Genomic DNA, 26,965 nt, shown 5'->3' on the forward strand with positions numbered 1-26,965 from the left:
GTCGTGAGGGATATGAGGGAAAATAAAGCAGGGTAAGGAAGTGGAAGGTTTTCCTTCACAGGAGGTAGTCCTGGCAGGCTTCTTGGAGGAGGTGACAGTAAGAGAGAGGCCTGAATGAAGTCAAGGGAAACAGTGGAGCAGATAGAAGGAGCAGGAAGTCTCCTGATATCTCACAGGCCAGCTCGCAGACTCAGTGCAGAAGAGCATGGTAGTTAAAAGGGCACCAGAAGCAGCAGAACACTGGCTGTAGCATCAGTCTTACGCCCCAGGAGCCATGTGACCACAGCAGATCCCTTAGCCTCCTTAAGCCTCTGGGCCCTGGTCTGCACATTGCACGCAGTCATAGTACCTTCCTCACGAGGCTGTTGCAAGATTTCGAGGGATGATACACGTACAGCTCTTCATATTGTGTCTGGATGATGTCACTGCTCAATAAATCAGCCACTATTACTGTGTCAGGCTCGAAGTCTAGGAAGTCATGGTTTTTCTCACACATCCTTCCCCTCTTGCTACTTCAGTGACACGTTTATCCAGCATTCACTGAGCCCACGCTCCAGAGCAGGGACTATGGTAGGTATTAAGAATGCGATAGCTCACTTATTGAACAAGCAGTTGCTTGAGTATCCACTGGTCCAGGTCCTAGGGATCCAGAGGTGAGTAATACAGATACAGGTCCTGCTCTGTAAACATCCGCCTGTGCTCTGAGGCTCCAGATTCTCCTGTCTCCAAGCTGTCCTCTGACCCCAGAGCAAGCGCCAAGGCCACAGTCGCCAATAGGATTGGTGTTGTCATTGAGTTGCTAAGTCAGGTCTGACTCTTTGCAGCCCCCCATGGACAGCCTGCCAGACTCCTCTGTCCATGGGATTTCCCAGGCAAGAATCCTGGAGTGGGTTGCCATGCCCTCCTCCACAGGATCTTCCCAACTCAGGGATCGAACCTGGATCTCCTGCATTAGCAGTCAAATTCTTTACTGCTGAGCCAACAGGGAAGCCCACCAATAGGGTACCTGTGTATGAATCAGTACAGGGACCCTCCTCTGGGCATAGGCATTGAGCTTGGCTTACAGAGAAGGCTGAATTTCACCTTCTATCCACCTTCTCAGCAGTGATATGATGTACAAAATCATGTGTGAGAGTCCTGGAGAGATCCCCTACTCCCACTCATGGTAACCCATCAATGGACAAGGCTCTTCTGGCCCAGCAGAGGTCAGAGCATCCCTGGACCAGATCTGACATCTTGGTGTAAGCGGTTCCCAAAGGAGGAGAGTGCTCTGTGTCCCTTATTACACCAGTGATCCCTGGGAGCTGGCACACATCTGCCCATAACTGAGCCCTGGACTCAGCATGATGCCAGCACGTGCTGCTCAGTAGACAACAATGTGGGCTGGGAGGAGGAGCCCCCCACCATAGGTCAGGACATACCACAAGCTGCAGCTGTCTGGACAATGTGGGCTGGGAGGAGGAGCCCCCGCCATAGGTCAGGACATACCACAAGCTGCAGCTGTCTGGACAGAGCCCTTTCGCTGTGCCACAACAGACTTCCCCTTTGCATCATTATTCACAACAGCAGCATCAGAACTTATTACATGTTTACTAACTTCCCTGGTGGCTCAGATGGTAAAGAATCTGCCTGCAGTTCAGGAGACCCACATTTGATCCCTGGCTCGGGAAGATCCCCGAAGAAGAGAATGACAACCCACTCTAGTATTTTTTGCCTGGAGAATTCCATGGACAAAGGAGCCTTGTGAGTTACGGTCCATGGGGCCCCAAAATCAGACATGACTGAGTCTTTTCACTTTTCACCTACTACCTTCTAGGAACTCTTCTCAAAGATCTACATGTGTTATTTCTTTCATCTTGCAGCACCCCAATAAGAGAGGTGGTTTTCTTGTCCCCATTTCACAGATGAAGAAGCTGAGGCACACTGGGAGGACTTGGCTCGACTTTGAGGCTTCTTCCAGGACTGACGTTCACTAGCTTTTTGATTCTGCTATTCTTCCATTCATTCTTTGAACAGATGATTGCTGAGCACCTGACCTTATGTCAGGGACTGCTATGGGTACTGCATGCGTTTATTTTTTTATTCATTTAATCCTAACAAAATGGTAGACTATAGCTTCTATGATTCATTCTACAAATGAGGAAGCAAAGACTCCTTAGGCCCCTCAGCCTTCTCTATTGGACACCTCCTATGCTGGGGGCCTTGTCCCGTTTTCTGGGGAGACAGTGGTGTGAACTGAAGAGACAGAGCTACAGTAACCAAGGGTGGAATTGAAGGACAGCGCCAACCAAAGGATGAACCCTACAGCCTACCACGCAAAGACTGGCCTCTCTTTGAGGGGCCTTGCCAGCAAACACAGATGGGGGCCTGGTGACATTATGTCCCATCTTCCCTAAAACCACCGTAAAAACCCCATCTTCAGCCAGTCAAATGGCCCTCTCCACCCTCCATTTCTGACCCCCAACCACCTACACATCCCACTCCCCGAGCCATGGGCGCACCCTGCGGCCCCCATGCCCAGCACACTCCCAGTGGGCCAGGAGCCTCCTGTGGCTTCCTAATTGAGTTCACACATGCCAAAAGGAGAAATAGCATCACAGATGCAGCCGCAAATTCCAGCTAATTAGCCATCTGTTCTGGATTGCTGGCAGAGCGGGAAGGCACCCCGGGCAAGTGCCCGGTTGCTTGGTTTCCTATGGAGGGGAGGACTCAGGTATGTCACCAGCTTCTCCCATGGAAGGACACAGAAGCTCTGAGCTTCCCACCCCCTGCTGGGAGTCCTCCCGTCTGTCCTCTCACCAGGAGCTGCCCTGGGGCGGAAGTCCTCACAAGATGGAAGGAGGGAGTCTGGTCTCATCGGTCAGGGAACACCTGAGCCCACTTGAAACATAGTGTAGGTGGCCGCATGCCATCTCTGGGTATAAGACGTGGAGAGACAGGCTTCGTTGGTGTGACACCCCGTGATAGAGTGGACAGCACCTTGGAAACCTGGGCCTGAATCCCACAGTTGTCACTGATGAGCTATGTGACCTTGACCAAGTTGCTTTAACCTCTCTGAAGTTAAGCTTCTTAAGACTTCCCTTAAGTGCCAAATGGCAGGATTTGTTAGTAATGACCGTGCTTTTTTTTATTATTATTATTCTAAGCATCTCATAGATACAGATACTAATGAATGAGAGAAGGAAGTAGTTGATACAAATTAATTGGTGCCAGAGCTACACACCAGACCGTAGTCTGTGAAGTTCCTTTTTGGCCTTAAGAAAAGGAAATCAGGTACACTCAGAATTTCTGCAGAAACTAGCACAGTTAATAGCAATTATTACTATTATCTAGGCTTCTCAGGTGGCAACAATGGTAAAGAATCCGCCTGTCAATGCAGAAGACTTAAGAGACATGGGTTCAGTCCCTGGGCCAGGAAGATCCCTGGAGGAGGGCATGCCAACCCACTCCAGTATTCTTGCTTGGGAATCCCATGGACAGAGGAGCCTGGCAGGCTATGGTCCAGAGGGTCTCAAAGAGTCAGACGTGACTGACGTGACTTAGCATGCACTGTTACCTATTGGGATCATAAAAAACAACTTTATCCCAGCAAATGTGTTCTTCATTTTACCTATATCATTCAAAATCCTCAAAACAATCCTAGAGGACTCTCAGTTTGAGCCCCATACACTGATCAGGAAATTGAAATTTAAATGGGTTGCATAGCATGCTCAAAATCAAGTAGATAAGTTGTTTTGGAGTGGGAATTCAAACTTGATTCTGGCTGACAGCAAAGCCTTGCCTCTCAGAGTTCCTACAAATGTAGTTATATGAATACATTGCTCTTATTTGGGCAGAAAAGTGGTTAAGTGGCTGTCTGGCTTCTGCTTGAGAGCTGGGTTGCTTTGGAGAAGCAGAGTGTGTGTACCAAACTAATGCAAACATTGTATTTATCTGAGAAAGTATGCATATCTATTTCATATGGCTGCCATAACAAATTACTGTTATATACTTAGTGGTTAAAACAACATACATTTATTCTCTCACTGTCTAGAGGCCAGAAAATCCAGACTGAGTCTTGTGAGGTTAAAAGTGAAATGTTAAGAGGAGATCCTTTTAGAGGCTGCTGGGGGAATCCGCTGCTGTCTCTTCCAGCTGCTGGCATTCCTTGGCTTGTGGCCACATTACTCCAATCTCCCTTTCCACCTCTATATCCCCTTCTGCCCCTTTGGTGGGCATATCGCTCTGCTTTCCTTTTATAGAGACGTGTGTGATGGCATTTAGGGCACACCAGATGATCCAGGATAATCTCCCAGTTTTAAGATCTTTTAAGTGGATGGAGAGATTGGATCAAGGGCCTCTTCCTCTCAAAAGTCCCTTTCACTGTATAAAGTGCTGGCTTCCCAGAACTGCCATACAAAAATAGCACAGATGGGGTGGCTTAAACAACAGAATTTTATTTTTTGTAGTTCTGGAGGCTAGAGTCCAAGATCAAGGTGTCAGCTGGTCTGGTTTCCTCTGGGGCCTCTCTGTCTGGCTTTGGATGGCCACCTTCGCCCTGGGACCACACAGGGTCTTCCTTATGCATTCCTGGTGTTCCCATGCATCCAAGATTCCTCTTCTGATAGGACACCAATCATATCAGATTGAGCCTGGCCTAATGCCCCATTTTAACATAATCACTTCTTTAGAAGTCTCATCTTCAAATACAGACATATCCTGAAAGTCTGGGAGGTGCTGCAAAATTTCAATATGTAGAAGTCAGTGTCTATCCCAATCCTTTATGTATTGGAGTCACACTAGTTTAATATAAAACAGATAACTAACAAGGATCTCCTATATAGCACCAGGAACTCTCCTCAATATTTTGCATTCACCTGTATGGGAGAAAGAATCTGAAAGAGTGGATGTATGTAGATGTATAAAATAACTGATTCAGATTTCCCTGGTGGCTCAGTGATAAAGAATTTGCCTGCCAATGTAGGAAGTGTGGGTTTGATCCCTAAGTCAGGAAGATCCCCTGCGGAAGGAAATGGCAACCCACGCCAGTATTCTTGCCTGGGAAACCCCATGGACAGGGGAGACTGGTGAACAGCAATCCATGGGGTGGTAAAAGAGTTGGATACAACTTAGCAACAAAACAACAATAACTGATTCACTTTGCTGTGTGGCAGAAACCCAACATTGTTAATCAACTATACTCCAATAACAATTTAAAATATATATATATATATATGTGTGTGTGTGTGTATATATATATGAACTACGTATATATGTAGTTTATGAGGTTCTCACGGCAAGTATGCTGGGGTGGTTTGCCATTCTCTACTCCAGTGGATCACGCTTTGTCAGAACCTCTCTGCTATGACCCGTCGCCTTGGGTGGCCCTGCACAGCATGGCTCATAGCTTCATTGAGTTACGCAAGTCCCTTCGCCACAAAGCAGTGATCCTTGAAGGGGATCAAGAGATCAATATGAGATGGAAAGAATACACAGAAGAACTGTATAAAAAAGATCTTAATGAACCGGATTACTGTGATGGTGTGGTTAGTCCCCCAGAGCCAGACATTCTGGAGTGGGAAGTCAAGCAGGGCTTAAAAAGCACTGCTGTTAATAAACCTAGTGGATGCGATGAAATTCCAGCAGAACTATTCAAATCCCTAAAGGATGATACCATCAAGGTTTTGCATTCCTTGTGTCAGCAAATCTGGAAGAAGACTCAGTAGTGGCCACAGGACTGGAAAATGTCAGTCCTCATGCCAATTCCCAAGAAGGGTAGTATCAAAAAATGTGCTAACCATTGAACAGTCTCACTCATCTCCTATGTTAGTAAGGTCATGCTTAAAATCTTGCATGCTAGGCTTCAGCATTATGCAAACCAAGAACTTCCAGATGGCCAAGCTGAGTTTAGAAAAGAAAGAGGAACTAGAGATCAAATTGCCAACATTCGCTGGATTATAGAGAAAGCAAGGGAATTTCAGAGAAAACATCTATCTCTGTTTCATCGACTACACTAAAGCCTTTAACTGTGTGGATCATGGCAAACTGTGGAGGGCTCCTAGAGAGATGGGAATACCAGAACTCCTAACCTGTCTCCTGAGAAACCTGCATGTAGGTCAAGAAGCAACAGTTATAGTCCTGGCTGGAACAACTGATTGGCTCACAACTGAGAAAGGAATATGGCAGGGCCGTCTGCTGTCACCCTCTTTGTTTAACCTATATGCTGAGACACATCATGAGAAATGCTGGGCTGGATGAGTTCCAAGCTGAAATCAAGATAGGCGGGAGAAACATCAACAGCCTCAGATATGCAGATGATACCACTCTAATGGTAGAAAGCGAAGAGGAACTAAAGAGCCTCTTGATGAGGGTGAAGGAGGAAAGTGACAGAGCTGGCTTAAATCTAAATATTAAAAAAACTAAGATCATGGCATCCGGCCCCATTACTGCACGGCAAACAGAAGGGAAAAGGTGGAAGCGGTGACAGATTTCCTCTTCTTGGGCTCCAAAATCACTGTGGACAGTGACTGCAGCCATGAAATCAGAAGACAGTTGCTTCTTGGCAGGAAAGCAATGGCAAACCTAGACAGTGTGTTGAAAAACAGAGCTACTGCTCTGCCAACAAAGGTCCGTATAGTCAAGGCTATGATCTTCCCAGTGGTCACATACGGTTGTGAGAGCCGGACCATAAAGAAGGCAGAACACTGAAGAATTGATAGCCTTCCAACTGTGGTGCTGGAGAAGACTCCTGAAAGTCCCTTGGACTGCAAGGAGATCAAACCAGTCAATCTTAAGGAAGATCAACCCTGAATATTCACTGGAAGAACTGATGCTGAAGAAGAAGCTCTAGTATTTTGGTCATCTGATGCAAACAGACGACTCATTGAAAAAGTCCCCAGTGCTGGGAAAGATGGAGGGCAGAAGGAGAAGAAGGCATCAGAAGATGAGATGGCTGGACCGCATCACTGACGCAATGAACATGAACTTGTGCAAACTCCGGGAGATGGTGAGGGACAGGGAGGCAGGGCATGCTGCAGTCCATGGCGTCTCAGAGTCGGACACGACTGAGTGCCTGAACATCAAAAACAACGTGTATATAATGTTGAGTGGAGACACAGTTCAGCCCATAATATAAGGTAACATTCACAGGTCCCAGAAATTAGAACCTGGCTATCTTTGGAGGCCATTATTTAGCCTAGTACTTTTTAACTTAAATGAAGCCAGGGGAGCTGGGGCCATAGCTGGGGCACCTGGGCTTGACATTGAAACTGAAAATCAGAAGCAGGGGGTGGGGGCACAGATATGAACACAAAGCCAATAACCAGGATGTTACTGGAAGCAGAAGTGATTGGGTCGGGACTCGTGGCTCAGAATGAAGGCTCTGGGTGATGAGCACATGCCCCAGTTCTGTTCTAGCATGGTATTTTTGGTGCTTCCAGGTGGCGCTAGTGGTAAAGAACCTGCCTGCTAATGCAGGAGACTTAAGAGACTTGGGTTCGATCCCTGGGTCGGGAAGATCCCCTGGAGGAGGGCATGGCAGTTCACTTCAGTATTCTTGCCTGGAGACTTCCATGGACAGAGGAGCCTGGTGGGCTATAATCCAGAGGGTCTCAAAGGGTCAGACACAACTGAAGCAACTTCACACACACGCACGTGGTATTTCTGGATGGGAAGGGTGGGCTTGGTGGGTTAAAGAATAACAGAGGGAGGAAGCGAGGCTGATTTCTCATGTCAAGGTTAACGTGCAGAATTTCACACCAGCTGCAGAGGTTAGACTGGGGAACCAGTTCTCCCAGGATGATAAAGTAGAGCAGATTGCAGAATTTATTAGGTAATTGAACTGAACAACTTCTAAATGTACTTCCCAGCCTAAAAGTCTCTACTTGAAAACAGGAGTCAGCCAACTTCTTTTCTGAAAGGCCCAGGTAGCATATATTTTCAGCTTTGTGGGCCATACAAGTTCTGATGGCAACTTTCAGACTCTGCCATTATAACATGAAAGCAGCAACAGATAATATAAATAAATGAAGGGGGGGGGGGGATCTGTGTTCCAGCTAAATGTTACTTCTAAAAGTAGGAGGTAGGGGGCGGGACTGATGAACTGGAAGATTAGGACTGACATAAATATACCACCAAGTGTGAAAATAGCTAGCTAGTGGGAACCTGCTGCATAGCACAGCAAGCTCAGCTCGGTGCTCTGTCTAGGTCTAGAGGGATGCGATGAGGGGGCGGGAGAGAGGGAGGTCCAAGAGAGTGGGGATATAGCTAAGCATATCGCTGATTCACTTCATTGTACAGCAGAGACTAATACCACATTGTAAAGCAACTGATACCCAAATTAAAAACAAAAAAGTAAGTGGGGGCAAGGTAGACTAGAAAGCTTTAGTATGCCAACCTCTGCTATATAACAATACAGTTTAATAAACAACTATCTGCCTATGCATATTTTATCATTATTTTAGTTAATAGATAATTTTTAAGCAGTTTTAGATTTATAGAAAAATGAAGTAGGAAGTTCCTAGTACCTGTTACCCTCAATATCCCCTAACATATGATTTCTCCTATTATTAATATCTCATATTAAGGTGGTATATATGTGACAACTGATGGCCTGGTATTGATGCAATGCTATTAACTACAGCCCACAATTTATTCTGTGTTGTACAGTTCTTGGCGTTTTGACAAATGCATAATGTCATTTGTCTACCATTATAGTATGATACAGAATAGTTTCACCATCCTAAAAATCCCCCAGAACACCTATTCATCCCTTCACCTCACTCCCTGAACTCCTGGCAACTACTGATCTTTGTAACTGTCTTCAGTGTTTTACCTTTCCAAAATGTCATGTTGTTGGAATCATGCAGCCTCTTCTGACTCGCTACTCTCAGGTAGCAACATGCATTTAAAGTTTTTCCACGTCTTTTTGTGACTTGATGACTCATTTATTTTTATCGCTGAGAACAGCCCCATCATATGGGTGCACCAGGTTTTTTTATCTAGTCATCTATTGGAGGATAACTCGGTTGCTTCCAAATTTATCAAGGATGAATAAGGTCACCATCAGCATTCATGGGCAGGGTTTTGTTTAGACATAAGTTTTCCGTTCATTTTAGTAAATATCAAGAAATACAATGGCTTCATCACAAACCGCCTAACTGCCTTTTAAAGCTGCTGTTCCATCTTCCATTCCCACCAGTAATGAACTCTCCCTGTTGCTCCATCCACAGGCTCACCAGCCTTTGATGAAGTCAGTGTTTTCAATTTTGGCCACTTTAATAGCTATGTCATTATTTTTATTCACAGTTCCAGAATGGCATGTGCTGTGCGTCTGTTCATGTGCTTATTTGCTGTCTGTATGAGTTCTTTGGGTACATGCCTGTTCAGCTCTTTTGTCACTTGTTAAATCTGGTTGTTTGTTTTCTTACTGTGGAATTTTAAGTTTTCTCTGTATAATTTGGACAGAATTCTTTTCTTTTTGGATACAAGTATTTTATCAGATATGTGTTTTACGATTTTTTTTCTCCCAGACCATAGATTATCTTTTTGTTCTCTTTAAGAGTGTCTTTCACAGAGCAGAAGTTCTTAATTTTCATAAAATCCAACTTATTTTTTTCTTTAATGAATCATTCTTTCTATGTTTTATCTAAAAACTCATCACTAAACACAAGATCACCAAGATTTTTCTCCTATGTTGTCTTCTAGAAGTTGTATAGTTTTGTGTTTTAAATTTAGGTCTATGATTAATTTGGGGTCAGTTTTCGTAAAAACGTGTAAAGTCTGTGTCTAGATATTTTTTCTTTTTGCGTGTTTGTTTGTTCCAACTCCCTTTTTTGAAAACACTGTCTTTTCTCTATTGAATTCCTTTTGCTTCTTTGTCAAATCTCAGTTGATAGATTTGTGTGGCTCAATTTCTGTGTTCTCTGTTCTAGTCCCTGATCTATTCTTAGTCGCCTATTTCACCAAAACAATATTGTCTCAATTAATGTAGATTTATAGTAAGTCTTACAGTTGGATAATATCACTTCTCTGACTCTGTTTTTCTCCTTCAGTTTTATATTCTGGGTTTTTGGCCTTTCCATATAAGATTTAGAATGAGTTTGTCGGCCTCTACAAAATAACTTCTTGGGATTGCACTGAATCTATAGATCAACTTGGGAAAACCTGACATTTCGACAACACTAACATGAACATAAATATCTTTCCGTTTATTTAGATCTTTAATTTCTTTCATCAGTGTTTTATAGTTTCCTCATATAGATCTTATACATATCTTGTTAATTTATACCTAAGCATTTCATTTTTTGGTGCCAGTGTAAATGGCATTGTGTTTTTAATTTCAAATTCCAAATGTTCATTGCTGGCATATTGGAAATAATTGTATTTTTGTAGATTAACTTTATATCCTGTAACTCTGGCATAACGTTCGTTAGTTCTAGGAATGTTTTGTTGCTGCTTTTGATTCTTTTGGACTTTCTACTGTATATTATTAAAAGCAACAAATTACACTCCTACTAATAATAATGATTGTTAAGAGTGCATAGCATGGGGAACCGTGTGCATCCTATGGTGCGCCATAACCATGCATTTAATCCCACAACTTAGAATCACCAGTACTGTTACTTAGTCCCCACTACAAATGAGGAGATTGAAATTTAATAAAGTGTGGCAGTTTATTTACAATTGTAAAAGACAGGGAAAACAAGACTTAAATGTGGTCCTTCTTACTAGGAAATAAATGATAATCATAGTAACTGCCACTCAGTTAAACATATACCCAGCTGTTTATGCCTTTGATCTTTGTAATTGAGTCTATCAAAGCTGATACTATCATGATCTGCATTTTACAAGTGAGGTAACTGAGGCTCCTGAAATGAAATAACTTTCCCAGGATCACATACCTATTAAGAGATGGAGTTTAAGATCCATCCTCAATGCATGTAGGTACAGTTGTTGCAGGGAAACCCGAGGCTCAGCATAACCATGTGATTGCATATGACAATGTGATCAGTAATTAACAAGGCTGAAAGGTAGATCCAGGGTCTTCGAAACTGAATTGAATTACAGTTTGATGTCAGATTTTGAAAAGGCCAAAAAGTGTGCTCATTAACTAGATTTTTGTTTTCCTGGGTCCCTTTAAAATTTTGACATCCGTTGGTTTTTAGGGAGCACTTAGATGCCACTTCCGACTGTCCTATAACAGTGTGCACTTTGCCTTGGTTATCGTGTAGACTAGCTAATGTCCACACTGGCTGGGTTCTGGATTTGGCTGCAACTGATGTCAGATGTGTTGGGAGTTGAAAATGAAGGAACGTGAAAGATGGTTAGAACTCCTCATTAGCTCAGTGTTGCAGGAAGTACGAGCACATGTTGCTGCCTCTCTACTGCCTTTGGGTGTTTTTCCCTCCATTACTAATGACTAATAAAAAAAAGGGAATGAGAAAGAGGAGAGAGAGCAAACAAGAAAGCAGTCGCTGTTAGATTTTTCTTCTACAGTAGTAGTTTTCTCATTTTGCAAAGCTCATTAGAGACGGCTGTATGGGAAGACTTCTAAGATACCCTAGGGGGATTGGGAAAGAAAAGGGAAGCAGAAACTTTCAAAGATGTGACCCCAGCCACAAATTCACTTCAGAACCAGCTATTCTGAGGTCACATGTTCAGATTCCAAAGGGTACCTCATGGCTTGGATTAAAAAAAAAAATAGTTTTCCCTTTCTAACTACTACCAGAAATGATGTTATGATGAGTGCATTGATGCTGTGTGGTCAGTTCAAATGTGCCTCTGATTTTTTTCCTATCTTTTGCTTTAAGTTAGAGTTTTGAAGCATCTTCTTTTTTAAAAAGTTATTTTATATTAGAGGATAGTTGATTGCCAAAGTTGTATTAGTTTCGGGTGTACAGCAAAGTGATTCCGTTATATTTATATATATACACACACACATATATTTATTCTTTTTCAGATTAATACTGAGTAGAGTATTACTGAGTGGAGTTCCCTGTGCTATAAAGTAGGTCCTTACTGATAACCAGTTTTATATATAGCAGTGTGTATATGCTAATCCCAGCCTCCTGATTTATCCCCCTTCCCACCTTTCCTCTTTGGTAAGTTTGTTTCCTATGTTTGTGAGTCTGTTTCTGGTTTATCAATAAGTTCATTTGTATCATTTGCGTAGACTCCGCATATAACTGATAGCACAGCCGTTTGTCTTTTCTCTGACTTGCTTCACTTAGAACCACCATCTCTGTGCTGTGCTTAGTCGCTCAGTCGTGTCTGACTTGGCGACCCCGTGGACTGCAGCCCGCCAGGCTCCTTTGTCCATGGAATTCTCCAGGCAAGAACACTGGAGTGGGTTGCCATTCCCTTCTCCAGGAGATTTTCCCAACCCAGGGACAGAACCCAGTTCTCCCACATTGCAGGTGGATTCTTTACCATATAAGCCAACAGGGAGGTCCAAGAATACTGGACTAGGTAGCCTATCCCTTCTCCAGGGGATCTTCCCTACCCAGAAATTGAGCCGGAGTCTCCTGCATTGCAGGTGAATTCCTTACCAGATGAGCTGCCAGGGAAGATAATCTCTAAGTCTGTTCATATGGCTACAAAGGCATGATTTCACTCTCTTTATGGCTGAGTAATATTCCATTGTATATATGTATTACATCTTTTTTATCCATTCATTTTTAAATGGACATTTAGATTGCTTTCATGTCTTGGCTATTGTAAGCAGTACTGCAGTGAATATTGGGGCCCATGTATCTTTCGAATTGTGGTTTTCTTCATATATATGCCCACGAGTGAGACTGCTAGATCATATTATAGCTCTATTTTTAGTTTTTTAAGGAACCTCCGTACCGTTCTCCATAGTGGCTCTACCAATTTACATTTCCACCAACACTGTAGGAGGGTTCCCTTTTCTCTACACTCTTTCTCACGTTTATTGTCTGCAGACATTTTTATGTTGGTCATTTTGACCAATCAGAATGGCAACAGTATCAATACCTTATGGTAACTTGATTTTCATTTCTCTAATAATTAGCATTGAAGCATCTTTTTACTCTTTTAATTTGGAGTCCAACCTACTGGAGGTCCAATTTCACAGTTTTTGAGATTCTTCTATATACCTAAAGCTTTGCTTGAAGCTGGAGAAGGAGAGAGAAGATATAGTCTCTGAATGTGGTAGAAATAGACACCTCACAACAATTTCAGTGTATGCTGAGGTAGGAAGAGAAGTCAACACACGGGGCTGGGGCATTGCCTGGAGCATGAATAACTCTCCTAGAAGCCAAGAGTAGGGTATGTGGTCACAAAAGAATCAACAACCAGAAAAACAAAAAATTCCATGTACAAAGAGAAAAGTCCCCAATTAGTGACCACCTGCCCTGCGTTCTTATTATAGCTCTATCATGTGACTTGGACAAGCTGTGTATGCTGGGTGGAAAGGAGTAAAAGAAAAGAATTTGAGGTCTATTTCAGCTCTAAAATCTGCATCTTTCTTATTCGTAATCACGGCTTTTTAAGAGTGTTATAGACTGTGCTGGAGCAGCAGTGCCTGCCATTTACTGAGAGCTTGCTCGTCTCTGACCTTCTGCTGAGCTGTTCATATTATGGACTTTCTTAATCTTTGCAGCAAGTATGTGAGGCAAAAGTGAAATGAAAGTTTTAGTTGCTCAGTCGTGTCCGACTCTTTGTGACCCCATGGATTGTAGCCCACCAGGCTCCTCTGTCCATGGAATTCTCCAGGCAAGAATATTGGAATGGATAGCCATCTCCTCCTCCAGGGAATCTTCAAAACCCAGGAATCGAGCCCAGGTCTCCTGCATCACAGGCAGATTCTTTACCATCTGAACCACCTTGTTCCCTTTTTTTCTGATAGGTGAACAGTTGCTGTTGTTCAGTCACTAGGTCATGTCCGACTCTTTGTGTCCCCACGCGCTGCAGCATGCCAGGCTTCCCTGTCCTTCACCATCTCCCGGAGTTTGCTCCAGGAGCAAACTTGGATGTTGCCACCCAACCATCTCACCCTCTGTCGTCCCCTTCTCCTCCTGCTTTCAATCTTTCCCAGCATCAGGGTTTTTCCCAGTGAGTCAGTTCTTCACATCAGGTGGCCTAAGTATTGGAACTTCAGCTTCAGCATCAGTCCTTCCAGTGAATATCCAGATTGATTTCCTTTTGGCTTATAAAAATGATATTCCCATTTTTCTGATAAGCAAACAGTGGCCCAGAAAAAATTCAGCGTTCTGTTCAACCAGAGCCACACAAGGAACTGGGGGTGGAACCCAGATACAAATTCAGGTGTGTCTGGCTGCAAAGACTGTTTCAGAAAACCTACAGTGTCCACAGGATCAGGATTCCTCTTGGGAATTTCCTCTTAGCCCTTCAGGCTGGAGCTGTTCAGAGACATCTGTGTTAGTTGAGGAAATGACCTCAGGGCTGAAAAGGCCCTCAGAGATGGGAAGTGACTTGCCACACAGCAAGTTCATGGCGTAGCTTCATAGAACTGGTCTCATCCCGGGCAGGCCTGAGCCGGCATGAGCAACAGTGAGAACACTCACTAGGATTTAGGGAGACTCAGTTGCCTCAGCCCTTGGAGTCATTTAGCAAGTGCTTTCGTGTCCCTGTTCTGTGTCTGCTGTTCTGCTAGACCCTTGAGACAGACATGAATAACGGTGTGGGGTGCAGGGGCCCTAAACACCAGAATATAAAGATCCTATTGCACTTGAAATCTCTCTCTCTTTTTTACTTTTTCAACAATTTTATAAAAATTTTAACACATCAATAGAGAGAATTTTACAGCAAATGCTCATATTAAATGCTACCATATTTAATGCTACCATTAAATTCAGTCATTAACATTTTTATACATTGTTTTACTACATATTTATCCTTCTGTCTACCCATCGATCCTTCTTATTTTTTGATGTAATTCAAAGTAAATTTCAGACATTAGTGCATTTCTCCCCAAATACTTCAGCATGCATGTATAACTAGAATTCAATATTTTGCTCATAGAAATATTTTTAAAGGTACAGGGATATTGGCTTCTGACCTTGACTGTGATAAAATTAGCAGCTAGACCCACCCCCCGCCCCCCGCCAGGAGAGAGGAAGAGACCCTGGAACCTGCAGCCCAGGGGCTGGAGAGAGAGATGAGAGAGCTAGGCTAAGTGGTGCCCCTCCCGTCATCCGGGCAGCTGTTTCCTCGGGCCAGGGCGTTCTGCACCAGACCCTGCACCTCTTTGTGAGGAGGCGGGGGCAGGCTGGGGTCCCCTTTGGCTGCATCTGCTTCCCTGTGTGGTCTGGGGTAAGGCCAGTTTCCCTCTTCAGATCTCACTCGTAGCATCTGAAGAACAGAGATAATGGTAGCACTTGCTTGGAAAGATGCAGAGGTTGGACCTAGTGATGTCAAACGTCCCCCACCCCCAGCCCTGAAATGTGATGCCCAGCTCTCAGGACTTTGATTCCTTTTCTGGAGAACTGGAGGGACCGTTCGGGAAGATGCTGCAGAGGCCCCGGCGACAGCAGCTTGGCTTGTTCCCCGTGTTAGGACAGCACGAGGAGTCCCGTGCTGACAACACAGGCGAGGAGATGGAGGGCGAAGCGACTGAGGAGAAGATAATGTTTCTCTAGCCTGCAATTTCTTTCAATTTCAGGGATCGCAATTACTAGGGCAGGAGTTAGCAGCATCCATGCCTGGAATGCTAAAGTGAGTTTGGTGCCACTGGCGGAAGTGGTTTTGCATTTAAAGAGGGAAGACTTAGGCAGTGTGAACCCAGGCTTCACATTGTGTGTGTGTGTGTGTGTGTGTGTGTGTGTGTGTGTGTGTGTACGCGCGTGTGTGAACTATCATTGTTATTTAGTCGCTAAGCTGTGTCTGACTCTCCTGTGACCCTACAGGCTGTAGCCTGCCAGCCTTCTCTGTCCATGGGATTTCCCAGGCAAGAATACTGGAGTTTGCCATTTCCTTTAACAGGGGATCTTTCCAATCCAGGGATCAAACCTGCATCTTAACCGCTGAGCCTCCAGGAAAACCCTTGTGTGTGAATACACACCTGTATGTGACGGAGGGTGGAGCGGGAGTGAGAAAGACAGGTGTGAGCGTGGTCAGGGAGGAGGGTGGTGGGGGGAGGTGAGGAGACGTTCCTGATTTAATTTTGCGTGGCCCTAGGAAAATGACCTCACTTCTCTGCACCCCAGCGTCCTCACTTGTTTCATTGAGGTAATGGTACTTAAGTTGCAAGATTAGTGAAAAGTGTTCTAGTTTGTTCAGGCTGCTATAACAAAATACTATAGGCTGGGTGGCCTAAACAGCAGACACGTATTTCTCACCATTCTGGAGGTTGGGGTGTCCAAGCTCGAGGCACTGGCAGATTCAGTGCCTGGTGAAACCTCACTTTCTGGCTTACAGATGGCACTTTCTCCCCATGTCCTCACATGGCAGAAGGGACAAGGAGTTCTCTGAGGCCTCTTTTATAAGGACGCACATTCCATTCATCAGGGCTCCGCCTTCCCAGAGGCCCCACCTGCAAATACCATAACGCTGGGGTTAGGTTTCAGCATATGAATTTGGAAGAGATGGCTGAGACAATGATCCAGGCCTCACAGGAGGGGGATCGCAGGACTACAGCTGAAAGCATTCCTCCCGCACCCTACTCCCATTCCATTCAACTAGGAGGCATGCATTCATGCACGGAACACGTGCTTATTAAGCCCCCTAATTTGTGCTTCAGCCACTGTGTCAAGGCTGGATACACAGAAGTGAATAAAACAGATGTGGTTCTTGCCCTGCAGTGTTCTTGGTCCAGTAAGAGAGACAGCAAGTGACCAGGATCAGAAGTCCAGTGTGACAGTGATAGGATAGGGGAAGGAAGGGAGCTGTGGAACCTCAGGGAAGGGGCATTGATCCCCCAGATGAACAGAGAGACATCCTCCTTGGGGGGGACACAGAACTGGAGTGTGGCAGGCAGAAAAATGGCCCCAGGGCTGTCCATGTTTTAATCCCTAGAATAAATTATCTTACATGGAACAGGGAGATTAAGGTGCAAATAGAAAAAACGTTGCTAACAGTTGATCTTGAAGGAAAGGGATTCTCCCATGCAATCCAGGTGGGCCCAGTGTAATCTCAAGGGTCCTTAAAGTGGAAGACAGAGGTCAGAGAGGAGCCCAGAGTCTTGTGATGCCAGAAGGACTTGACTTGTCTTGACGAGCTTTGAAGATGGAGCCAAGGAATGAGGGTGTTCTCAAAAAGCTGGAAAAGGCAAAGAGATGGATCCTCATCTAGAACCTTCAGAAAGTGTGCGTGCAACTGGCTGACACCTCGATTTTAGCCTGGAAACCCCTGTCAGACAGCTGACTCACAGAACTATAAGACAGTAAGTTGATGTCGTTTTAAGCCACGAGAGTTGCAGTGATTCGTCGTAACAGCAACAGGACACCAATGCCTGGAGCCAGTGGCATCCTGGAGTTAGGACTGACATTAGCAGTCCTTCTGGCCATGGGATGGGAAACACATTGGAGGGATAAGGCTGGATACTGAGGGCTCAGTTAACAGACTGCAGTGATGGGTCCCAGGAGAGTGGATGGTGTCCGAAACCAGAACAGACAGCTGGTGTATGCTGCGTCTCCACCAGGCTCCGCAATGAGAGGGGGATCTGCCACGTAGATCCTGCAGCCAAGACCTACCAGGCTTGGGATGGAGACAGGCAGGCAGAGCACGGCCATCTGTGGCCGTGCTGCCCAGCTTGTCCCATTACTCTTCTTCCACCCCCCACCACGTGCAGCGATGATGGCAACCAGCAGGTTCTACCTCCTGAGGCTCCCTCAGACCTGTCCTCTTCCCTGTATTCTGCCATCCAGCTCCTCTATCACGTCTTGGCTGGATTGCTGCAAAACTCAAACTGGCTCTCCCTTGCCCCAGCCTTGTTCCTTTCCCAGCCCATCCTCCACCCTGCATCCCAGCAGTCATTCTAAAGCTCCAGCTGGATGGCATCACTCTCTCACTTAAAACCTACAGTGGGTCTCCTTGCCCTCAGAATAACCACATTCTTCAGCATCACGTACCGCATGTGCACCCACGCACCCACACAGCTGTGGGCTTGGCAATGCTATTACTTGTGCCCGGACTCCACGACCACCGCCCTTCCTCACTCTCTCCCTGGATAACCCCTCCCAATCGGTCAAGACTCACCTCTGTCAGGAAGCCTTCCTGGCCTCCCTCTCTGAGTTAAGAGCTCCCTCCCTGGTTTTCTGAACCTCCTCTATGAATCTTAAACCCTCACATTTTAACCTGTACCCATGTCTTTAACTAGTTAAGAGTTCAAACATTTTTTTTCCCCAATGCAACTCAGTTATACAGAGCACTGTAGTCGTCTTTATTTTCTACAGTTGACATAATCTTTCCCTCAAGCTTTGTTTCCACTGATAGCAAAAAAAGAAAAAAGAGTCAACTTGCCAATTAAGGATACAGAACATACTCTTTAAGGTAACTGTCTAGTCTGTTCAGAGTAGAACACCGCACCAGCCAGCCCTGTCTTTCCCTTGCCAGGCAATCTCCCCAACTTCCACTTGGCCTCAAGGTACAGACAGGAGGTGGTGGGAGAATGACATTGGCACAGCTGTGGTCTGAGCCTTGCTGCCATTCACCAAGTGATGGTTTCCTGTTTGAGCCTGGCTCTCAGCCCTTGCGCTGGCATCCATGGTGATGCGTGGATGGTCTTAGGTGTTTCTTTAGAGAGGGGCTACATGTCGGAATCCACTGCCAAGTCCAAGGTCATGAAGTCCCCGCTCTCTGTGGGACCCCTGTTCTAATCTCAGATTCCCTTCCCCGTCTTGCTTCCACTGGAGGAGGGGGGCTGTGCCAGAAAGCCTTGTCTTACTCCCTCTGCCCTGTGGGTACAAGGCTTTGGGGGTGGGGAGCTGACTTCTCCTGGTCTCTTGCCCACCTACTGCTAGCCATGGGACCTCCCTCTTGGGGGGCTCACAACCCCCCCCAAGACTATATTCAGATCTAGGGGAGCAAGCCCTGTTGCTGCTGCTCACCCCCATTACCGTGGGTTTTTCCCCAAACTCTTGTTGGCATTTAAACATTTGTTGGAACCACCTACAAGGCTGTGGTAAGGAGCGGGGTGGATTCCCCAAAAGCCCAGAAATAGGGTCAGTGACTCTCAAGCCTGAACTCTTGGCCTCTTGGCCTTGGTCTTCTCTCCTAGGCAATTCCTCCCCACGCTTGTGGTCAAAAAAGGGTTTTCACCTTCCTTTCTCTGTCCTCTGGGAACTCCCCTGAGGTCATAGCCTGTACCAACTGCATGTTAAAATGAGATATTATGATCTGGGTCAGCCAGGCCTGCCTTTGATATAGAAAGGACCTTCACTCCCAGCACAAGCCGGCTTTCAAAACTGTTGTCTAGCTCAAGACACTACAAAGTCAGCTTTGAGGTCTAGCCCAAAGCTGAGGGATGACTCTCTTTCTTTTCTAGAAGGCATCTGCTCTTCTGTCGAAGGAGCGGATGTCTTTGATTTAGCAGGTGGGCTGCCATAGACCAATATGGTTTATAGGGAAGGAAAAAGTCTTCATTTTTAACATTTTCAACACTACCATTCACCTTGCACACACACACACACACGTATGTAGGAAGCATTTGTACACGTGTCTCATACTAGACTGTGAGCACCTTGAGGATGGAGGACGTCTGTTTTTTCTTTGTTTTCCCAATACCGGGAACATAATAGTGCAAATATGTTGAATGAATGAAAAGTTGAACGAAAGAATGACTCGGGTTGGAACACTAGAACAGAACACTTGCCTGAAGACTCCTAATAAGAAGCAAATCACATGAGAAGAGTTTCTGTCTCCCACAAGGGCAGAACTTGGGATGGGCGTGAACAAGTGTGAGCATCAGTTTAATCAACATGAGACCCGACGATTCTGGCAACAGGATGGCTACAAAATCTAGTCCAATACCTCTCAGTCTGAGGTTCAGAGAAACAAATATTTGGCACTGGTCTCCCACCCCTCCCAGTTCCAGAGGTAGGGAGGAGCTTTCCTCAACCACCCAACCAGGCAGTGATCAAGCCACAAGGAGGACAGGCCTCCCAACTCCTTGATCCCAGAAGAAACCACATCTCAGCCAAAGTCATCTCCCTTGGCAAAAAGACTCAGCTTAGCTGGAGGTAAGTTATAGGTCCCGGTTTAAACAAGGGGAGATGCCCTCGTGAGTGTTGGGAGTTTGGGGGCACCCTTTTTGGGCGGCTATGGACAGCCTCGGAGAACCAGGGAGAGTGGCCCCTCCCTGTGAACTCAGCAGCATGCAAGCCAAGATTCCTTGTCTTCCCTCCATAAGAAAAGGCTGCAGACAGTGCTGGCTGGCTCTGGGGTGATTTACTTCCCTGAAATACCTCAATTTAAATGCTAATTTCCCCAGAACTGAGGGGTGATCAGCTCTTGCATGCTGGTCGCTGTGTATTAATATATCCAAAATGCTTATGCGTATTCTTAGATGGGGACGGGCAAGAAGCGAAACCTTGTGTGGGCTGGGGGAGGGTGGCCAAGGAGCCCAGCTGCCCTCGCTTGGCATTCCCCTCAGCATGGAGCGAGGCTGGTGACAGGAAAGCTACAGGAGGCGCGTGCTCTGGGGGTGTGCTGCCCAGGTTTGTGTGACTCGGAGGCGGTGTGCTGGTGGCAGGGGGACTGAAGAGGCCACCTCCCCCTCGGCACACAGTTGAGCAGATGCTTGGGGGAGCTTAGGCTGTGAGCAGGCACTGTGCTGGGCTCTCAGAGGCTCTCAGAGAAATCCAGAATCTGGTGTGGGATTCAGGAAGAGGGACTGGCATTAAAGATCACTGAGGGAGAGCTCCCTGGTGGTCCAGTAGTTGGGAATCTGAGCTTTCACTGCCGAGGGCCCAGGTTCAATCCCTGGTCAGGGAATTAAGATCCAGCAAGCCAAGTGGAATGGCCAAAAAAACACATTCAATCCCTGGTCAGGGAATTAAGATCCAGCAAGCCAAGTGGAATGGCCAAAAAAACACAACAACAACTCGATGTGAATCCTCCTCACCCCTTGAAGTTGAGCTCATCACTCCTGATTTGCAGATGAAGTTACCGAAGCTCATCAGATGAAAGTTCGTTCTTCAGGGGATCTTCTGGACCCAAGAATCGAGCCCACGTCTCCTGCTTAGCAGGCAGATTCCTTACTACTGAATCGCTAGGGAAGCCCCTGGCCCTGGAGAGGCACCAGGAAATGGCTCCCGCGTGGAGCCCACAGTTTAGTGGGAAGAGCAGGTATCCAGCCAGGTCCCCATGCATACCTCTGGGATAGGAACCATCAAACTCTTCATGGAAGAAAAGAGCAAGATTCTTTTTTCTTTTTCCAAGCTTCATAATTAGCTTAATTTTTTTTTTATAGTCATCAGATTAGTTTTTTTAGTTTTTAGCATTTTTTTAACACCAAAAACATTTTGTCTCGTATTAACAATGTTGTGATAGTTCCAGGTGGATAGCAAAGGGACTCAGTGTATATATATTTATATATGTACATGCACCCATTCTCCCCCAAGTCCCCCTCCCATCCAGGCTGGCACATAACACTGAGCAGAGTTCCAGGTCCTATACAATCGTCTTGTTGGTTATCCATTTTAAACATAACTGTATACATGACCTTCCCACAGTCCCTAACTATCCCTTTCCCCCAGCAACCCTAAGATCATTTTCTAAGTCTGTGAGTAAAGAGCAATTTTATAAGAGGATGTAACAGGGGAAGTGACCCAGGGAAGGTGTCTCCAGGGCAGAGGATTAATGTGGGGTCCGAGTGACAAGCAGGGGTTGGCCTGGTTCGCGGGTGGGGGCGGGACAAGAGTTTTCCCGAGAGAAGGCAAATCCGGAGTGGACCCTTTGCAGGAAGTGAGTATGCCCCACAAGAGGAACAGCAGGCCCGTCGGTGCAGCCTAGTGGTGGGCAGACGGCTGTGCTTCATGAAATAAAGCAGAAGGAAGAGGCAGGGGCCAGATGGGGGAGGCCTTTTCACATGGTCTCTGTAAGACGGGGGAACCCCAATACAAGTTTGTGGAATCAAAGAGACCTCCCACTCCCAGAGTTCTCCTCAGACCCAGGGGCCCAGGATGTGCTGTTTTAAACATCTGATGAATTGCTTCCATCTAATATCAGTTGAGATGGAACTATTTTCATGGATATTTGGGGGGAGCGGTTTGTACAAAGAAACAGTGCCCCTGTTGCTCTTTGAGGCACACACATTTGTGCAGACACACACGCACGACTGCATCCCTGGGCTCGGAAGTACACGTGTCTCTGCCCTGCTCTCAGGGTACTCTGGGTCAAGAGCGCGTGGTCTGGACTGATCCCTCGAGTGTGTGCTTCCTGAGTACCAGATGCTAAGCTAGGAGCCCCATCGTCACTTCCTGATGGTGGACCTCAGGTGGACAAGTTCCTAAACCTCTCTGAGTATCCATTTCTTCATGCGCAAAACCGGAGTAATAGTAGTAGTTACAGAATTCTCATACGGCTAAAATGACGCTCGCGCTCACGTGTGTCTCAGCACACTGCCCAGCACACGGCTGATGGTCAGCAAATAGGATCAATACACAGACGGCACTCACTCTGCTTCCTATCTTCCTGTTACTAGGATTCCGTACTTGCCTGGTAGCTTCGACTACACATTCACCCCCCCATGCCCAAGTCTGAGAATCTGCATTTGTTTTCAAGCCAACTGAGTTTAGGCAAGCACCCTGCTGTCCTCCCCGTCACCTTCCCCAGGTGGGTGGATTCTGAAGCTGCCCTCTGGGCTGTGTGAGGTCCCCAGCCCAGGGGAGCGTCCCCAGCTCCATTGCTTGCATGTCCTGTTTTGCCTCCGGGGAGAGCTGACTGATGCGAAGGCCCCGGGCGCCCTCTGCTGGCAGAGGCCATGCAGTACTTGTGGCCATCGCCCAGGCAGACGCGAAGGGGTGCCGTCGGGAGGGACCACCCTAGGTCCTTGGTCTTTGCTGTTGCTACCTTTTCACTCCCTGATCCGTCCCCACCCCCTTCTCCCTGCTCTTTGCACTAGCTTGAGAATTCCCAACTTTCCACGGTCTCCCTTTTTCCCATGCTTTTCCTCGAGACCCTTCCTATGGCCTGGAAGCTCAGGAAGACCACTTTCCTCCAAGCAGCAGAGTATGAGCCGGCCCCCTGCCGTCCCGAGGCTGGCCACTGTGCTGCCGCTTACCGAGGTCACATTTGCCCACAGAGTCAAACTTGGCTTAAAGAGAAGGCAGAAGGCTTGGAGGAAAGGAACGTAGGGCTGGTGAGGGGGTCACTGTCCCCCTCCTCTGCAATTAGAAAATCAAAGCCGGAGTGGTGATGCTAGAAGGTAAAGTGAAAAGTAATAAGCTTGCCTTCAGAGCCCTCTTTCCAAATGTACTCAACGTGTAAGTCCAGGGAAGTCAGTTCACATCTCAGAGCCTGTATGGGGCAGGGCCGGGGCGTGGGGGAGGTGTGATCATGCCCATCTCATGGTGTTGGATGAGGGTCCGCACCTGAGCACTGGTGTGTAAGTTGCAACGAGTAGCAGACCCCTTCATTCAGCGTCAGCCTGTCTGGGCTCAGCACACCCCGGGGTGCTACGGCTCTTCCAGCTTTGAGAGCCTGAGACTGTTCTGGTCAGCATCTTCAGTGCCCCGCCCCTGTACAGTAACGTAGAGTGTGGGTTCTGGGGTCAGACCACCTGAGATCTCCCGCTTCCCAGCTGTGGTTTTAAGCAGTTACATAACTGCTTTGTGCTTCAGCTTTTCCACCTCTGAACTTGGGGGCGGGGTGGGGGGGGTGCTGGTTTGATGGCACCTAATTCACGTGGTTGGGTGAGAGCTCATGTAAAGTACATGGAACATTGCCTGGTGCCTAGGAGGTGCTCAGACAACAGCTATTGCCATCATCCTTATTACTGTGATTTCCTTAAGGCAGAATGAAGAGCTCAGGGTACCTAATTTACAGATGAGAAAACTGAGGTTTGAGTGCTTTGCTCCAGATTACCCAGCGATGATGCAGTGTGGACAGAGCAGGATGTGTCTTCAGAAACGTCTCCCCTGTGCCCTCGTGAAACAAGCGTTTGGGTCTCGTGGGGAAGGAGGAGACCTTGGGTCTCGTGCGGAAGCCTCCAGCCCTCCGGAATCCCCAGTAACCAGCCCCACTGCCTGTTCTGCGTGGCTGGTGTATTGTCTCCCCACACGGGGCTGGGACGATCTCAAGGGCCGGGGGAGAATCCAGGCTCTCTCTGGGTCATTGAATGCTTGGCTCAGGGCTCCACTCAGCATGTGTTTGCTGAACGACTGGGGCAGGGGGACACCCTCCACCTCATTATGTCTCCAAGGGAAGCTCCATAAACCAGAGGCCACCGCATGAGGGGCACAGGAGGAAGCTTTGTTCCTTAGACCCTCGTGGGGGTTGCATGCTACTTTGGGGCACTTCCGTGGCCCCTGGCAGGCTCTCTTTATATTCCCGGGGCTGTTCCACATATCCAAGTGTGCAGACGAATCAAAGGCCAGCCACCAACACCTGGGCAGAATCCATGATCACAGGCACACATGTAGATGAACATGGACACACGCATGATGCACAGAATAGTGTGTTTACATGCACCAGTTTGGACCCAGAAACTCAGCATCACGCACACAGGCCCAGTCGACCGTCCCAGGCCCAGCCGCTTACCCCCAGCTATGTGGTCAGACAGACCTGGTTCTAACCCCAGCTTCACTACCTCTTAACTCTGAACCTCATTTTTTTTCTTTTGTGTAAAATGAAGATAATGATGACTGCCTTGTGGGTCGTTGCAAAGATTAAATGATTAAATGGATGTGAAGTGCTTAGCCAGGTCCTAGCAAAGTATAGAAGTTTAGTCACTAATTGTCAGAGACGATGATGACAAAGATGCTGGTGGTGTTGAAGGCGGGGATACCGTGTCCGCCCCTGGAGCCCGGCCTGCTCAAGGGTCAGACACTGAGAACGTGTTCTCTAAATGAATGAGTAGAGGACACGTTTCACAGGTGCCTGGGGTGGAGTGCCTGGGGACGTGGAGCACAGACAGGAAGGTGACCCAAGCCACACAACGCTTGCACGTGTCCTTTTGAACTGCCCGAGATCCAGGCTTCAAAGGCATTGCTTTGGCCTCACGGATTTTTGCTTGCCTCTCTCTGATTTTCATTTCAAGGCTGTCCATTCCAGGTGGCAAAATGAAGCGATAAACATTCCCTCCCTTTGTTCTTCGCCTTCCCCGCTCCTCCTCTCCAGATTGTGGTCAATGTCTCTAACTCTGAGGATTTATGAATAAAAAGGGACCTCAGAAGTCAGGTTTGAATATGGAGATGCCCTGGACACTGTCCATGACAAGTGTCTGTCAAGTTTCCCTTGCATGCCCCCAGCTAAAGCAAGCTCACCACCTCTCAGTGACAGGCTGTTCCAACTTCAAGCACACCTATTGTCTAGAAGATTGAAGCCCGTCTCCCTGCAACGCACAGTCACCCCGTTCCCCACACCTTAAGGCTACCTTTGCTCAGGGTTCAGTGCCCTGAGGTCACCCTGAGGTCTGTCTGCTGTTTGCTGGGGTGGTCGTGCAGTGAAGGGACAGAGGCACCTGAAGAAGCTGGGACAGAGAGAGCGCTGGCCTAGGAGTGGGGAGATCCGGTCTGGCATCTGAGCCGTTCTTTGTCCATGACAGTTCCCCGTCCCTTCTCCAGGTTTCGGTTCGCCCATCTCTGAAAGGAGACGTCCAGTCTGAAAGATATCTTAGGATCCTTTCACTTGAGCATGCAGACAGCCATTCTCTCCAGCCCAGTCTCAAGCACTCCACGCTGTCCTCAGTCCCCTCTCATGCTGGCTCACTGTCGTCACTGCTTATGTAAGGAGACGTTTCACAGCCAAATATACAGCGTATAGAACATCAGACTGTGTCCTGAGCAGCTGGCAGCTTTATCGCATTAAATGTTTCAAACTACCCTGAGATCTCACTTTTATAGACAAGGAGACTGAGGTTCCGAGTGGACCAGCAGCTTGCTCTCAAGATTGTGCAGCTAGTGAGTGGTGGGCTGGGATTCAAGCCGCAGCCTGCTGGATTCTAGAAGCTGTCATTAGCACTCTGTTCTCGGAGCTGGGATTCAGGGAGCCAGAGGCCTCCATCCCAGTAAGCCTGTCACCCGGCCCCCAACTCACCAGTCTCTCCTCTGACTTGGAGCTTCCTGCCCTCCTGCCTCACAGCCCCCTCGCCCTGCCCACCCACCCCCCTACACCCCCAGCCCCCAGCCTCTGCTTCCTCGACCTGGCAGTCTCTCTCTCCTCTCCACAGGGAGAACAACTTCATCAAGGACTTCCCGCAGCTGGCCGACGGGCTGCTGGTGATCCCGCTGCCGGTGGAGGAGCAGTGCCGGGGGGTCCTCTCCGAGCCCCTCCCGGACCTCCAGCTGCTCACTGGTAAGACACACAGATACTGGATTCCTGCCCTCTGCCCACCCCGGCCTTCCCCCTGACCACACGCTGGTCTCCAGGATCAGCTGCTCAGCACGTCAAGAATGGGCCCTGCCAAGCCACTGTGCTAGCGAGGGATGGGATGTAAAAGGGACCTGCCATTTCTAGGGCTCTTAGGGGCAGTGAAGAACCAGGGGCTTCCCTGAGACTCCAGACTCTGAGCCAAGGCTGGATTCACCCTCTCGGCAAACTTCAGTAGGCAGCACAGTGTTATTAACCACAGTCACCAGGCTGCACGTGGGATCAGCAAGCACACCCACCCCCAGAACTGAACCTCTGGACCCTTTGGCTGGCCTCTGCTCATCACCCTACCCCCACCAACCATCCTACTCTCAGCTTTTATGAGTTCAAAGGTTTTAGATACCACAAGGAAGTGAGATCATGCAGTTCATTTTTTTAAAATTTATTTATTTTTAATGGAAAGATGCTTTACAATATTGCTTTGGTTTCGGCCACACATCAGCATGAATTAGCCTTAGGTATATGTATGTCC

The 26,965-nt window shown here is 47.2% G+C and overlaps 1 protein-coding gene across 3 annotated transcripts in view; it reads left to right on the plus strand.

Moving 5' to 3' along the window:
* Positions 1-26,965, plus strand: part of ASTN2 (astrotactin 2) — a 1,032,871-nt gene that overhangs the window by 728,363 nt on the left and 277,543 nt on the right. For all 3 annotated transcript variants that reach the window (XM_042242803.2, XM_027964073.3, XM_060410801.1), the window contains one exon: positions 26,294-26,418. In XM_042242803.2, the coding sequence (XP_042098737.1) occupies positions 26,294-26,418 (125 nt within the window). The remainder of the gene's footprint in view (positions 1-26,293; positions 26,419-26,965) is intronic.

The sequence above is a fragment of the Ovis aries genome, chromosome 2 (genome assembly GCF_016772045.2).
Source record: "Ovis aries strain OAR_USU_Benz2616 breed Rambouillet chromosome 2, ARS-UI_Ramb_v3.0, whole genome shotgun sequence".
NCBI lineage: Eukaryota > Metazoa > Chordata > Mammalia > Artiodactyla > Bovidae > Ovis > Ovis aries.